At 53.9% G+C, this 16513-nt stretch overlaps 1 protein-coding gene across 5 annotated transcripts in view; it reads right to left on the reverse strand.

Moving 5' to 3' along the window:
- ACOT11 (acyl-CoA thioesterase 11) overlaps positions 1-16513 on the reverse strand; it is a 46874-nt gene that overhangs the window by 4496 nt on the left and 25865 nt on the right. For all 5 annotated transcript variants that reach the window (XM_045857093.1, XM_045857120.1, XM_045857104.1 and 2 more), the window contains 9 exons: positions 13912-14122; positions 12883-12952; positions 9178-9238; positions 7880-7978; positions 7271-7406; positions 5380-5536; positions 3894-4013; positions 2398-2542; positions 825-880 (listed from right to left, as the gene is read on the reverse strand). In XM_045857093.1, the coding sequence (XP_045713049.1) occupies positions 825-880; positions 2398-2542; positions 3894-4013; positions 5380-5536; positions 7271-7406; positions 7880-7978; positions 9178-9238; positions 12883-12952; positions 13912-14122 (1055 nt within the window). The remainder of the gene's footprint in view (positions 1-824; positions 881-2397; positions 2543-3893; positions 4014-5379; positions 5537-7270; positions 7407-7879; positions 7979-9177; positions 9239-12882; positions 12953-13911; positions 14123-16513) is intronic.

Raw genomic sequence — 16513 nt, forward strand, 5'->3', positions numbered from 1 at the left:
AGATGACAACCTTGACCTCTCGGGAGCCCATCTCTTTGGACAGGCTGCACTGCGTGCCAACCGTGTGCAGCCCTGTGCTCAGCCCGGCAGGTGGGAGAGGCTCCTATCTGCCTGGGGAGACTGGGCAGATACACAGAACACAGCAGCGCAAACACGCAGACTCGGACAGAGGTGAACGGGCGAGAGGAAGGGTGCTGCTGCCGACGCTGGTGCCCGGCAAAGGCTCAGTGCCCCACACCCTGGCTGAGCTAAAGCGACTTCACCCCCATGCCTCAGTGTCCCCATCTGCGCGATGGGATCTAGAATCACACCTGCCTCGTAGGATCGTCATGTGAACAGTGCTGGGCCCATAAATCCTCCATAAAGAAGCTTTTCTTATTAACAACGAAAGGTGGTGGAGACCTCAGGTGTGTGCTCAGCTCTTTTAAGTTTGTAAAGCGCTTCCTTAGCAGAGTCACTCAGACCTGGGTTTTTATCCTGAGCTATCACTTCTCTCAGGGCCTTTCTTCGTCTGCCAAACGGGCATCAGAGTCAATGGTGGGAATGAAAGATTTTAAATTGGCCAGACCTGGCCAGGTTCAATTCTCACTCTGCTAGCTCATTGTCCCTGCCTGTGTGCCCACAGTCACACTCCCTCCGTTACCAATGTCCTCACTAACAGTGGGCCAGGCAGGCAGCTGTGGAATGACGCTACATGGAGGTGAAGGGCCCAGCCAGTGCCCAGCACAGATGTGGCATCAAAGAAATGCAAGTCCCTGAGGCTAGGGGGGTGAGTGGACAGCCCTGGACCCTGCGTCCCCTCCCACCGCCCAGCCCCAACTTGCCTGTCCAGGCGGATCTTCCTCCTGGCACTGGCCTCTCGGTACCGCCGCTCGCCATCCTGGGAAGAGAAGCAGGGACAGGCTATGATACAGGTGGGACAAACAGCGTGCCCCCACCCCTGGCACTGTCTGACCATGCGGGCACAAGGGCCAAGGAGGCCCTGCAGCCCTAAGGTACTCAGCCTCACCGGGACAGCAGGAGTCAAAGCAACCTGGACAGCAAATGCCAGGCCACTGAGCTCCGGCCCCGGCTTCCTCTCAGGCCCTCTTAGTGCCCAGAAATGCCGCCTGCCCTCACCAGACCTCAGTCTCCACCTTGGTAGAAGGGGGTCCCTCAGGGCACTTACAGTGGTAATTAGAAACCACATTTACTGCCCTGCTGGGTAGCTCAATGGGAGCATCGTCCTGATGCACCACGGTCGTGGGTTCAGTCCTCAGTCGGGGCACATACGAGAACCAGTGAGTGCACAAATGGGGGAACAACAAGATCGATGTGTCTCTCTCTCCCTTTCCCTTGCTCTTTCTAAAATCAGTAAATACAGTGGTTTAACTGTTTAAAAAGAAACATTTATTGAGCACTTGCTATGTACCAGGCATTATTCTAAAGTACTTTCCATTCAAAACTGCATGTAAACCTTATAGCAACCCTCTGAGGTTGGGACTAGTATGATCCTCATTTTACAGAAGAGGAAACTGAGGCACAGAAAGGCTAAGTGGCTTTCCCAAGGTCACAGGGGGAGAGTGGAGCTGGGAACAGAATCCCACAGGCCTGACTCAGTGCCTGCCCCCATAGCGACTGCTTCTAATGTGTCCGGGCTCATGAGTGATGAATGGCGAAGGCCTGCAAGACGCCTTGGGGCCTGCACACTGGGCTGTCCGTCTGCCGGGCTCCCCCCCTGCCCCCACCCACTCTTGACTGCCCAACACCCAGCTGTGGAGCGGGAATTTCACAGCCCATACTCAGCTTTGTGAGGCAGGCGGGCAGGCAGGGCAGGGACCTCTCCAGAGAGAGGGAACAGCCTCTCCAGTCTCCCTCCCTGGCCCTCTGCAAGCAAGCCAGGCCTGGCCCACTGGGGGCACAAGGGAGCATTGTGTACAGGATGGCTCTGAGCCAAGGCCCTGACTCTCATCCCTGTGTCCTTGCTCTCCTATCACCATCATCATAACAGTCACCACTTCGTGTGTGTCTACAGGCCTTAGCCTGGCTGGGGTCAATAGCCCACAGCCTGAGAGTCCTGGCCTGCAGGTGCACCTGCTTTACAGATGGGGGCTGAGAGCTCACAGAAGGCACCCACTAGACCTGACTCCAAGGCCAGGACTCTTCCAACTCTGTCGCACCCACTATAAGCCAGGCCCACATGCCTGATCTGAATTCTTTCAGACAGAACAAGTTTCCCCCTGGGCACAAGGGGCCTCTCCAGGGGTCACACCAGGGCAGTCAGCACTGGCTGTGCCCCAGCAAAGGGGCAGGGCTGGGCTTGTCACCCTCAGGGCCTATCAGGGGCTGGCAGGCACCCCCACCCTGGGCAGAGAGGGAGGGGAGCTGGTGGAAGGGCAGGGTGCTGCACCCACTCACCCCAGGCTGGGGCCGAATCCAGGGCAGCCTCTGGGGCTGGTCATCTGCGTCCAGGACCACAAAAGTCATGAAGGCGCTGTTGATGTGCCGCCGATGGGTCTCCGCCTCCTGGCGGTAGGCCTCCACGCACACGCCCACCTCCATGCTGAGGGGGAGAGAGGGCAGCTCTCACGCTGGCCAGGTCCTCCCCCATCCCCAACACACATGCGCCCACACGGTGCGTGCACACACAGACACTCCTGCAGCTCTTCCCGGATTGCAGCCCCACTGGCAGGAAACCCAGAACGGTTCCCTCTCGTCAGTGTTTACAGAGCACCTGCTGCATACTTGGCCCTAGCCAGTCACTGGGGATGCAGAAGTGAAGAAGCCCATCCGTCCATGACCTTGAGGGCTGACATGGGGGTGCAGCAACCAACACATATACACACACACATATGTGATACATAATGATAGCATATTATGACATGTTAGAGAGAACACAAGGAAGGAAGTAGAGGGAGGTACAGAGCCCAATGAGAAAAAAATGTTCATTATACAATCAGCAGCACACTAACAGCTCAGTGGCTGCAGTTTCTGTATGTCCGACTAGCTTCATTAATTATAAAATAGCAGCCACCACCAGCCCCTCACTGAAGAAGATCCTGATCCCGGATGTTACACAGCCGGGAAGGCCAACACCTGAACGGGGCAACAACTTGCCCGGAGCCACACAATAGTCAGGAAGAGAATCTGGACTAGAAACCAGGCCTCGCGGCTCCCTGTTCATGGCAGCAGAATGTGTGCGGGCCGGGCTGTGAACAATAACAACAATAATAGTAACAGCGGCGGCGGCAGTGGTGGCTGCAGTGGTGGCAATGGCTGACCTTCACTGAACCTCTCCTCTGGCGTTCTACTAGTAACATGTCATTGGATCCTTAAAACTGTAAACAACTGTGGTGAGCCCCATTTTACCAGGAGGGAACCGAGGCTCAGAGGAGTTAAGTAACTTGCCCAAAGTCACACAGCTGGTAGGAGGTGAGCCCACCTGGAACCCAGGCTGCCTGGCTCCAGATCCTTCACTTTTATCCACTACCCTATGATCTTTGCAAGCACCAAAAAACATAGCTATTTAAAGTAAGCTTTCATGGTAGTGGGTATCAGGATTCATTTCAAAGGTGAGGGCTCTAGGGACTAGGTTTTGTTGTAGGTGAAGGGTGGGAAAAGGTTGGATGACAACAGAACACTGTGATCCACAGCGTGACAGGCACGGAGGCCGGGGCCGGGAGAGACACAGAATGAACAGATGGTGTGACCCAAGACGGCAGGAGACCTGGGGCCCAGTGGAGGGAACACTGAGGCCGGGTCTTAGTGAAGGTGAAAGGACCCGGCAGCGCGGCAGGATTTAGACCTCGATGCAGGGTGAAGGGTGCCTGGCAGGTTTGCATTAGGGCGCCTTCTCAGGTGAGGAAGAGCCCTCAGCCCCCGGAGCCCCGGTCCCGCCCATCCCAGCCCCTCACCTATGTTTGAAGGCGTTGTTCACAATGGCCTTGAGCACCAGGCGGTCCCCAACCTGGGATGGTCCCCGGAAGTGAAACATCTCAATGGCTTTCAGCGTAGGGTGGGCACGACACAGCCGGCTGGAGGAGGCCGGGCGTTGGGGGACAGAAGAAATGCCCTCAGTGCTTCAGCCACTGGTTTGAGGCAGCCTCTACCTCCACCCGCATCTCCAGACCCAGGCAAAACCACAGGCGCCGCTTTCAGGCCCACCCACTCCCACCCAGCGACTGCTCTGCCCAGAGGAACAGAACTAAGTCTCACTTCAGAGCTTAAAATACTGTGGTCTGTGTGCATGGCTGGAGAGCAGCTGAGTTTGAGGTGATGATAGAACAGAGCCTAGGGCAGGGCTTGGGGTAATCCTATCCCATTTTCCTTCCAACCTTTATATCTTAGCATCTGCTGTCCTTTCTACCTGGAAGCCCTCCCCTTACCCAAAGCTACTTGTCACTCAAGGCCCAGCTGAAATGCTCTTCCTCCAGGAAGTCTTCCCTGACTATCCAGACTCTGACTGTCCTCTGAGATCTTACTGCACTCATAGCTTGGGCTGCCTAAAAGGGCATTGCTTAGGCACTGTGTGCCATCCATTAAACACAGAGAAAGGGCCACTGAAGCAAGGACAAGGGTAAGGAAGAATTTGCCTAAGGAGGGTGTGGGCTGGGAAGAGCACTCCTGGCAAGAGAAACAGCAAGCACAGTTATGAAGGTATAAGAGTGTCATTTAGTGAATGTCAGTATCCTAACCATAAAAATGCCTGTTATTTGGGGTAGGATGAGCCCAAGACAGGCTCAGAGCTTAGAAGAGAAGGAAGGAGTGTTTCAGGTCTAGGAAGAAGAGAACAGTCAGAGAGGCTTCATGGAAGAGGTGGGCAGGATCTTAGCAGTGAATAGAGGGGTGGCCAGTAGGGGGTCAGACCAGGATCAAAGGCACTGGGAACTTGGAGGGTGGGAAGGGGAAGGGCAAATGGCTTGATGTGCAGGGAGTATAAGATACAGGAAGGCAGCTGCAAGGTCAGGTCAAGGGGAGGCCCTGGTACCAGGCCCAGGGACTTGGTATGTCCCGGGCAGGAAATGAGAACCATGCAGGGCTTTTATTTCCCCCCTAAATTATAAGGTAGAGTTTATTTAGAAAGTTACAGAGGTAGCAGAAGGGCCCTTGGAGCTTAGGAGAAAGAGGAGGAGAGGCACCGGAGTGCTCTACCAAAGAGCACGCATGCCCTGGGGAAAGAGAGCCGCCCACCCACGCAGGGCTTCTTCAGTCAGAGGAGGAATGGCCAGCTCAGGGAAAATCACTGTTTTCTGGTTCTCTGCGTCTGAATGTTTCAGGTTACCTTAACAGAACAGCCAAGCTTCTGAAGCCTCGAATGCCAACTCCAAGCTGGGGTTGGCTAAGGGAAGGAGGGGAGAAAGGAAGGGAGGCAGAGGCAGAGGCAATACACTCTCCCCTCACCTGGCTGCAATGGTGGCCACGTTCTCCATCCAGGCCATGATCTGGCCCCCGAAGGTGTTGCCCTGGTGATTGGCGTGGGGGGGCAGGACCAGCTCCACACTCTCCACGCGCGTCTTCTCAGCCGGCACCATGTAGCTGCAGTCTCTGCTCTCCAGATCTGACCAAGGAGGGGCAGAAGGAGAGAGAAGGGAGGTGAGAAGCTTCCCAAGGGCAGAGCCTCCGCATGGGCAACCCAGGAGCCCACCGCCACCTCCCCAGCCCACCCACATTATTTTATTTCCTCAGCACCAGTGTGCTGGACCAACATGAGGAAGGGGAGGAAAACACAGAGAGAGACAAGGCGGGCACAGAGCAGGGGGCAGAAACCAGCACTGAGACAAAGCACACCTGGGTCTGCACTTCAGCGCCACCCCATACAGGCTGTATGACCTTGGGCTAGTCAAGCAACCTCTCCTGAACCTCAATTTCCCCATCATAAAGAGCAGATGACAAACCCCACCCAACAGGACTGTGAAGATGAAATGCAATCTTGGTTCCAGAGTGCCAGGCACCAAACTCAGTAGCACACTCTCAAAAGGGGTAGTTCTTCCCTCCCTCTGCCCTGACATGCCCTATCCCTCAGGGGCGATGGCCTTAAGGTACCCTTAGTAGGAGAGGCCAGAGAGGTCAGGGAATCAGATGCTGACATGCCCTACCCAACCCAAGGAAGTGCCACCTCCCAGGAAGGAAGACTTCAGCAGGGAGGGCCCATCAAATAGGCAACACTTTGCTTGGCTTGCAGGCTGCTCGCAGATGCCAGAGGCAGGGAGTAGGGGAGGTTACAGGCCTGAGCTGAGGCCTGGAGGCAGGATGGTAGGACAGGCACAGTCCTGGGGAGCAGCCAGGCCTTGGTCTTAGCAGGAGCAGACGGCGAGTAAGGGACAGCACCAGATGAGGCTGAGCAGTCAGCCAAGGGCCTGGATGCCAGGCTGGGGCATTTGGACCGATCCTGGGGCAGAAGGGCTGGGAGGACAGGAGGGGCTTAGGAGGACTGCAGTCAGATGGATGGCTGCAGGGAGCCTCGACGACTCATGTGCCCAGCCACAGCCCCCAGGCCCGGAATAAATAGGGCACACAAAATTAGAAGCACAGCCCACTGATTTCATTGGGGTTAGCTAGTTCCTCCCCTCCCTGCTCTGGGGAGCTAAACTATCTTTTACTTGTCCTAAAATTGCCTCTTTAAAGTTTCAAGAAATACTCCACACCCTCTCCACCTGTCCAAATCCTACCAGTCCACCGCAGATCTGAGTGTGCTGGCACAGAATGATCTCTAAGATGCACATGTAAGGAGGAAGAGGCCAGATACAGAACAGTTTGTGCCATAATTCCCTTTTGGGTAAAAGAGGGGCTACATGATACACAGTGGGCTTAAAATGCAGGGAATGCTTCTGGAAAGATCCCCAAAGATGAAAAGCAGTAGGTGCCTCTGGAGGGGACCCGGGTTCTGGAGTAGGAGAGTCTTGCTTTTTATTCTGTCTCTAGCTCTATATCTATGCCCACACATATACCTTACCTTTGTATCTGTCTATCTATCTATCTACCTACCTACCTATCTCTATGCTTTTTAAGAATCCTAGAGTCTTCAAGTTCAAGCTCAACATAACCTTCCCAAGTACCTTATATCCTAGAGACCCAAATGCATTTGTCGATGACAAAGCCTTTCCCTCATGGCTGCTGGGAGCTGGTGGAGAGGCACTCCCCTTTCACTGAAGGAGACCTTGAGGCAAGAGGGCCAGACAGGCCTAAGACCACCAGTGGGTAGACATTCCAAGGAAATGCCTTTCCTCCCTCTGCCCAGTGGGGGCCCAGGGCAGAGAGGAAACACCAGTTGCCCCCGTCCTCAGCTGCTCACCATCCTGAATGACGTAATTGGCCAGGAGGTCCTTGATGGTATCGGTGTAGACCAGTCGCATGCGCCGGCGCTCAGCTGCCACGCTGTGCTCAGTTTTCTCCTCCTCCGTCCGTGGCGTGATCTGCTTCAGCTTCACCTGTGGGCAGGGGTGGGGTGGGGGATGCTTGGGACAGGGTCCCTGAAATAGTGCCAGCTGCCATCTCATGCCTGGGGCTGCTAGATGTTACAAGTCTCTGTCCCCGCTTTGTCCACATCCTTCTTTTTCTGTGTTGATGGATACCCCATGTACACCCTCCAAATGACCCCTTCTGGGGTAAAGGCGCAAGGGATGGGGGTGGGAGTCACTACAGGACATGAAAGAGAATGGTGAGACCCAAGAATCCTCATGTGAGACACGCAGGGAGAGGTGGGGAGAAGGAGAGAGGGAGGGCGCCTGGGGCCGGGCAGCAGGTGGGGAGGGGGGGTCTTCCTCTAGAGGCTGCTGACTCCCTGCCACACTCCTGCCTCCACCCCTCTGCCAAAGCTCAGCCTCACCGCCCTGGTCCAGGCCCGCCGTGCCCAGTGGCCAGGTGGCCTGGCAGTGTCAAGCAGCCAGGTGTAGCCGCCTACCTTGGAGAGTTCACGGTGGGCCACAAAGGTGGCCAAGGCCTTGCACACGTTCCATCGCTTCTCAGAGCACAGGTCCTCGGAGGACACTTGGATGCCCACCTGGAGAGGGAGAGTAGGTGAGGAGTGAGGGGGGAAGAAAAGCAGCTCGCACACCTGAAGCCCCATGGCTCAAGGAGACAGGAAGTCCCACCCCAGGCCCGGGCTCTACTAGTATTTCTACCAGGGGTGTCAAACTCATTTCCACCAGGGGCCACATCAGCCTCGCAGTTGCCTTCAAAGGGCTGAATGTAACTTTAGGACTGTACAGATATAACTACTTAAGTAGGAGCAAGGAGCTCAATACCGCTGCTGGGTAGAAACAAGGCTCCGGGCCAGGGCTGCATTCGGCCCTCGGGGCTTGTGTTTGCCACCTGTGTTCCAGACCCACCCAGTCCAGGAGCCTGCTGGGGTAGGTTTGATTCTGCCCTGGGCTCCCTGGGAAACTTTGGGCAATTCATTTCCCTTCTCTAGGCCTCAGTTTCCTCATCTGTAAAGTGGGGACAACCATACCCACCCTCTCAGGGATATTGAGAGGATTAACATGAGACTGTGTCCATGAAAGAGCTTAAAGTAAGTGTTGGTGAAACTGAAAGGAAGGGCATGTGGGGGTACCTGGGCATTTATGAGGGGCCCAGAGGGAGAGACAGGGCTCGCTAACTCAGCCCCAGTGGTCCCTCAGTAATCACTGGCCAGCTGGGTGAAGCGCCTTTGATCTAACATTCGTGGGAGGTGGAGTCCCTCTCCCAGAGCTCACAGAACCCGGTGCATCACCAAGAGTCCTTCAGCAACCCTAAGGCCCAGGAGTCGTGCTCCCACCTCACAGATGGGGTGACAGAGTCTGAGGGAGGTGACCTAAGGACTGGAGTTGGTGCTCTCCCTGCTCCAGCCCCCGACCTCCAGGGTCAGGTCCAGCAGCTGTCCTCCTTGCACTTCCACAATCACGTGGCTGCTAAAGACAGGGTCTGAGGCTAGGCGTGAAGACCCAGGAGGCCACAGGTCAAGTCCCACAGTGGGATCTATGTGGCTCAGCAATCTGGGGCAAATCCCTTCCCTCCCTCCCTGGGCCTCACTTTTCCCTTCTGTGTTATGAGGTGATGGATGGGAAGATCCTCCCAGCCCTGCCAGCTGGTTCAGAACTCTGCTGCCTCCACCAAGGCTCTGCCAGTGTGAGTGTGCCTGGGCTGGGGGCTGAGAGTGGAGAGGATGTAGGAAGCCCACTCAGCACCCTCTCATCCCTAAGCAGTGCCAGCCCCTCATACCTCCATGCTGGAGTTGAAGGCACGGTTCACCTTGGCCTTGATGTTCACCACTTGTCCAATGCTGGGAGAGAAAAGCAGGAGGTGAGCCTTCCACAGGGGACAGAGGGAAGGAACCGAGCCCCCAACACTTGCAAGGCCTCTTCTGAGGTGAACTGGCAGCAGAATGAGTTTACAAAGCATATTCACATATGGATGTCACCTGAGTCCTCGAAGCAAGCCAGCAAGACAGCGTTAGCACCACGTTTATAGGAGGGCAGCTGAGGCTGAGAGGAAAGTCATGATTTCATCCATCTGCTCCCTCTCCCCGACTCCCCCTTGTCCAATGGATGCTCGAGCTTCTGCCCACCGGTCCCCTCCCCAGGGAAGCCCTCCTGCTCCACTGTAGCTCTGCAAGGTTTGCCGTCCTAACACTTCTTCCAGCAGACTGACCTCTGTCTTCCCCACAGTCCTTAAGCTCCACTGGGTCAAGGCCTAGCACAGGGCACAGGGCGGTACCTCCACACATAGAAGCCTACTAAATTTACACATTCCACACTTACTACATACCTACTAAGAGCAAGGGGCTATAAACAGAGGGTGGGAAGCAAAATTAAAACATTTAAAGAATGCCTACTATGTGCCAGGCACTGTAGTTGACCTCATTTGAGCCTTAAAACAAGTGTGACACACAGGTTTAGGGGCAGATTGAACATCAGAGAGGATAAGACAGTTGCCCAAGGTCACCCAGCTAAAGGTGACAAAACCAGGATTCTAGACTGATTCTGTTGACTGCTCTGGCCTGCTCCTCTGGAATGCGTCCCACATCTGGACAAACAACCAGAATCTTGCAGGGAGCCACCCAGCCTGCCCTAAGCTTACTTGCTCATTTTTTTAAAGTTTCTTTTAACAGTTCTAACAGTAATGCAGGGGACTATCATTTTTAGGACATGCATGCCGACATGTGGAGGGATGAGTATCATGATGTCTACGACTTACTTTCAAATGATTCCACAAAAACAGAGAGGGAGAGAAAGAGACAGACTATTTATTTACCCATAGATAAAGCAAATTTAGCAAAATGCTAATTATTGAATCTCAGTAATTAACCGATGGAGAACATTTCACTATTCGACTTTTCTAGAATCTTGAAAGTTTTTGTGATAAAAAAGTAAATAAAAGAAAACTTCCATTACCCACAAAATAAAAAAAAAAGTTTCTTTTCTGTGGCACTAAAAAGAAATCTGTGACTCTACCCCCATCCCACCCTACCCCCTCGTCCTCACCCTCCTCTTCCTCCTCCTCTCTAGCTTCTCCAAAAGCCCAGCAGACAACCGTGTGAACGTCGAAGGCCCTCTTCCTTCCTAACTGCCCTCCACCCCACAGCTCAGGTGAAACTGGCCCATGCCCCAGCATCACTGCCCAGTCTCTTTGGGGGTCCCTTCAAGCCCCAAGCCCCGCCCAGGTGTTCACCTGGCAGAGAGGCAGCGACCATAAACAAAGCTGACCCCTATTCAAGCCCTCCTCCAGGACCAATTTACTCTCAGGGGACAGAGGAACATTTAAATGACACCCAGTGATGCTAACAGCGAACCCAGGTGATGGAGAACTCCAGGAGGCAAGTGACCAGGTTTCCTGAACAAATGAATTTCAATGAGAAAGTGAGAGAGAGAGAGGTGGTGGGGGAAGAGAGTGCTGGCGGAAGGTAGAACATCTATAGGTTGTTTTTTAAAAACCTTAAGAAACAATGTCAACCAATTGCAACCTTATTTGCATCCTGACGTGAACAACAAAAGTAGCTGTGAAGCAACCAAAACAGAGACAAACTCGTGAGAGTAGTGTGGGCAGTTAAGGGCTGACTGGATGTTTGATGTGCAAGAGAAATTATTGTTAGTTGTGTTTAGGTGTTTTGGTCTTGAGATTAAGTTTAAAAAGAGTTCTTACCACTTAGCGATACATTTTGAAATATTTTTAAATGGCAAAACCAAAAAAAAAAAAGTCCCCAGTTTTCCTCAGGTGCAGCCAAGCCTTTCCTGGGTACCAACCATGTTCCAGGCCCTTCCCCAGCTTGCCCTCCTTCCCAGGATCCTCTTCAGCTTTCCCTTCCACCAACACCCTCCTCTGCCCAGAACTACCTTCACCCTGCTGGGTCTTGCAGCAGACCCATGCATTAGGCATGCATCCCCCCACCAGCCTCTCCCTAGCTGCTATGAGCACCAGAATCTGTGCTGGCAGCAGAGACTCAGAGATGGCCCAGAATAACACGGTAGTTCTTCAGTGTCACTGCCTACACTGCTGACAGCACTGGAGCCAGCTCAAACACTTCCTCCAGGAAGCCACCCTTGATTACCCTCTACGCCACTATACCTACCCCTAGACATATAGGAAATGTGGTCCACTGGTTAAGAGCAAGTGTTCTGGGACCAGGCTGCCTGCTTGGTAGTACAGCCTGGGTCCTCCTCCAGCTGTATGACCTTAAGCAAGTTATTTCATGTCTCTGTTCCTCAGTTTCTTATTTTGTAAAATGAAGATATTAATAGCCAGGCCCTCACAGTATTTATCTGAGAATTAAACAAGTTAATATATTCAAAAAGGCATTGTAAATAATGCATCAATATTGGTTCATCAATTGTGACAAAGGTACTATGTGAATGTAAAATTTTAATAGAGGATCTGGATGTGGAGTATATGGAATGCTCTGTACTATCTATAACTGTTTAGTAAATCAATAACTATTCAAAAATAAAAAATATTTAGAAAAAGTATCACAAAGCACCCGTATGTCAGAGATCATCACGAGCATGGAACTTACCCTATGAACTGAAATTAAGTTTCTATGTCTGTCTCCCTGCAGCTGGGCGCTCGGGGGCGCAGGGACCACACCCCAGCCGACTGTGTGTGCCACGCACCCGGCACGGGCCCTCATCCGGAAAAGGTGCAAGTAGTGAGAAATGACTGAAAAATGAATACAAGGACTGGCCAGACCTTTCCCTTAATCACAACACTCTGGGCACCAAGGAAGTCCTGAATAAGCCCTTGGCCCTGATGGAGAACTTAGGAGCCAGCAGGGAGGCCAGAGCACTGTAAGCAGACCCTACAGCCTGTCCTGGGCTGAGGTCCTGGCATGGTCCTTGGGTCCCAGCAAAGCTCCACAGAGACAAAGCTCAACCCAGTGTAATGAAGAGCTTTCTAACAAGCAGAGGCATTTAAAAAAAAAAACAAAAACCGAGAGGCAGTGAGCTTCTTATCCCTGAAGCTATGTGAGCAGAGATTGAATGACCCAAGCTTCTGGCTCAGGCTTTGCCAGGGCACCTTGTCTAGAGAACTCCCTATAGTCCAGCAACCAGTAACCCACAGAGAATGCCTGAGGTCAAAAAGGCATTCACTGGTTAAGTCTAATCCCTTCCGGGGAACAAGCTAGACTTCACCAAAGTCACACAGCACCCCATGATGCTGCCTCAGCAACATTCAACTCCAAATTTGAAGCAACTTCCTTGGCTCCACCCCAGCTGAGGGAACCCCCCCTCCCACCCCCACAGCAACTAGCAGCAAGCCAGCTCCCAGCCCACCACTGTCCCAGAGTCCCTGCATGTAGGTCCTTGTTTCCCAGAGGCTTCCCCCACTTCATCTGCAAAGGCCATCAAGTTCCAGGCAGGAGAGGCAGGGGAGGGATCCCTAGGCTTGTAGTGGGGTACCCAGAAGTACCTAGAGGCAGGAGGGGCCGCTTACCTAATGGTGTGCTCAAAATAGATATCGTCCATGGAGGCGGTGACGCAGAGACAGCCGGCATGCCTCTCCGCTGGCATCAGGAGAAGAAAGCCACGCGTTAGCAGCCTCCCACATTATGCAGACCTCTGATCAAATGTCAGCCCTCCCGAGCTAGGGCTATGCCTCCTCACCCTCACCCTTTGTTACTTTTCTTCAAGGTTGCCGTGTCCTGTTTTGTGTATCTGGTCTGTCTAGCATCTCTCCCTTCTGTTCAGCTGTGTTCACTGAGGGCAAGAATTTTTGCCTGCCTCGTGCATGGCTGCACCCCAGTCCCAGAAGAGTGCCTGGCACAGAGTGGACACTCAATAGGTAGCTGTTGAATAAATGAGTGGTCATACCAGCCATTCTCCTTCCCAGCCTTCTAGAGTCCCACCCGTCTGCCCAGTCACCTTCACCCACCTTTGTTTGCAGGCCTGAGTCATTCTCACCCTCTGGGCTCTGCCCAGGTGCCCTAGTCCCTCCAGAACCCCTTCTCTGTCCCTGCAGCCCGTTCTCTCACTGCCCCAGTTTCATCTCCCTTTCCCAATCCCCCAAAAAAGAGTGCGTGGGGGCAGCTGGGTCACCTGTCTGTCCCACCTCCCCCGCATCAGACTCAAGCTCCCTGTGGCTTGGAGGACACTGGGACATCATAAGGAATAAAATGAGTTGAATTCAGCTCAACTCAGTGCAGAGAGCTCTTTAAGGCAGACAGCAAAGTGCCTGCTCACAGCACTCCTAAGCCAGTCTTGGAGCGGCCATGTTCACGGCCTCGCTGTGCTGGAGCAGGGACCTACGGTCACGCAGAGCTGGGGGGCTTGGGGGAGACAGCAGGCCAGAGCTGCACATCCAGAAATTGGAGAAGGCATTGCAGGCAGGCAGGCTGAGATGAGAGATGAGTGTGGCACTCAGGGAGACAACGACCACCCCAAAAGAATCTCAAAAAATCGAGGCCTCTCCTCTGGGTGTGTGGGGCCAGTGGGGGGAGGGCGGCTGTGCCGATGGCAGTCTCACCGGACAGGCAGGCCGTGGTGTCGATCCACTTGAGCAGCTGCCCGATGCTCAGCTGGCCACGCTGGTTGGTATGGCAGGGCAGCACCAGCTGGCTCATCTGCACCTCTGTGGGGTTCCGGTACCCCTCATCGTTGGCCATGGCTCTGTCTTTGAAGTCTGTACGTGAGGCTGACTTCCGGGACTGGCGACTGGGGAACACAGAGGCGAGGCCCTGGGAACAGGTAGGTTCAGAGAGGTCAGCTCACTGCAGGGCCTCCTGGGTCTGCCCCTCCCTAAGACCTGAGGGCCAGAGGGAGAAGAGAGAGCCCCTGGGGCCGCCTCCCACCACCCTCCAGCCCAGGGGCATTCTGGATGTCATTTGTGCCCAGGTCCCTTTTAGCCAACAGTTCCATGTTAACATGACCTTGGACCCGAGAGAGAGATAGGGGAGAGAGGGGTCATGCTCAGAATTCAGTCCTCCTTGCTTCAACTGGTGGGTCAGCATTTTAAAGTTTTGCCTCTGATTGACCTTCATGCTTAAAAGATTTCCCCTCTCCATGCAGAGGCCTAGTGAGTCCCTACCCAGCATGCCTGAGGACTTGTTCCCAATAAAGTGTTTCAAGAAGCAGCTACTCTTTCATCCCCCAAGGGCCCCTTCCCCGAACTCCTTGTTCTTCAGATGACACCTCTGCTGGGTGCTCATCTGTCTCTAGCATTTAGCTCTACTGACTTGGAGCACTCGGGACAGTCTCTGAACAGCTGTGTGATCCAGGGCAGGGCTCCAGCAGCTGCCAGCTGGAGAACCAGCTGAGAAAGTCCTCAAACTCATGAAGCAGAGGTGGAGTTTCTGCCCAGGGCACAGGTTATGTTAGTCCTCAGGCAGAAGAGGTGGTGAGGCCTTAGCAGTGGGTGGATGGGGTGGATGAACCTGCCATCCCTTCTCTCTCCCTGATCACACTGTGAACAAGGGCTGGGTACCCCTGCACATGAGGGAAAAAGGACAGGAGGGGCGGGCACGAGTTCCGATTCTCATGGCCATTGCCAATTGTGGTAATGATAACAGTTGCCACCAATATTTATATAGCACTTAATAAATATCAAACACTCTTCCAAGCACTTTGCATGTACCAGTTCAATTTGATCTGCACAAGGAACCCTTAAGTTAGGTTCATTACTATCCCCACTTCACTGATGAGGAAACTGAGGCCCCAAAAAGTGGCAAAGCTTAGCTTTACCCCAGAGGTCTGGCTGCAGGCTGAGGTTCTACCCACCATGGCTCACTGCCTGCAGGGGCTCCTGGGGCTGAATGAGAAGAAAGCCAGGGGCCTGGGCCTGGATTCAGCAGCAAAGAGTGCCAGGACTTGATGCTGACCCTACCACTGCTGCAGATGGTGGCAGTGACAGCTCAAGGCTGTGAGGGCCCTCATACCAGGGGTGTGTACTCCTTAGATAGCTCCCCCCGTGAAGCTCTGTAGCCAATTCAGTAAACTCAGAACACACCGACATGACTGATTCAAGGTCACTGACTCGTGAGTGGTAGAAAGGGGACTTGAACAAGGCCTGTCTGACCTAGAACAGCTTGTAGGTCCCCAGAGAGGCAGCTGATTCCCATGAGCCTCTGGGTACCAGGAACAGTGCTGGGCACCAAGGGGACAGAGAGGAGGGTGGCTGTCCCAGGAGCTCTCAGCTTGGGTGGAAGCCTTTGAGGTGCCAGGCTGCCAGCCTTGCAGGATCTTGCAGGCATCTCACAGGCCTTGTGGTCTAAGCAGGAATGTCACCATGGTAACCACTGCCAAGGCATTTCCAGCCTGGTGTGCACTGGGGGCCTGCACGGATGCGGATGCGGGTGGCTGCCTTTCCGGGTGTGGGAGATGATAGGGGGAGGAGGCAGGCAGGCTCTGTTCACCCACACTCTTCCCAAACCCCTCCCACAGCCTTGAGCTGTCACTGCCACCATCTGCAGCAGTGGTAGGGTCAGCATCAAGTCCTGGCACAGAACATTCCAGAAACAATCCTGGAGAAAGCCAGGGAAACAGGGGAGGTAAGATGCACAGTGTAAGGGGGCAGAAGCAAGGGAGCAGACGTGTGTGGTTTCTGGGCAGTTCTGGGCATGCACAGAGGGTGTCCCTGCTTCACGAGCCTATTTTCACATCCACTGCTCACTGGATCCTCACAAGGAAGGCGGACCCCATTGTTGCAGATGAGGAAGTGAGGATGGAAAAGCCCTAGACCAGCAGTCAGGACACCTTAGTTCTGATCCTTTCTCTGCTTCTCACCTGGTCACTCCCCACTCCCACTAGGCTCCTCTCTCAAGTTCTGTGAAAAGGAGTCCCTACATGCCTGAAGGCAGGATCTTTGCCTCATTCATTCATTCATTCACCAAGCGCCTCCTCTGTGCTAGGCCCTGGGCCAAACACTGAGAATGCAAAGGAGAATCGAGCCAGTCCCTTTGAGAAGTTCCTACTCTAGTGCTCATGTCTAGAAGAGTCTGGTGTGCAATAGGACCTCAGCAAAGGTTTGCAGAGGGACAAGCAGAGACAGACTTGAGTTCAAATCCAACTTCTGTCGCTCAGGTGCTATGTGATCATGAGCAAGTCCCCGCTCCTCCTGAGCCTCATCTATC

Source organism: Phyllostomus hastatus, unplaced genomic scaffold, assembly GCF_019186645.2.
Source record: "Phyllostomus hastatus isolate PE091 unplaced genomic scaffold, TTU_PhHast_1.1 phas_contig_147, whole genome shotgun sequence".
In the NCBI taxonomy this organism is placed as follows: domain Eukaryota; kingdom Metazoa; phylum Chordata; class Mammalia; order Chiroptera; family Phyllostomidae; genus Phyllostomus; species Phyllostomus hastatus.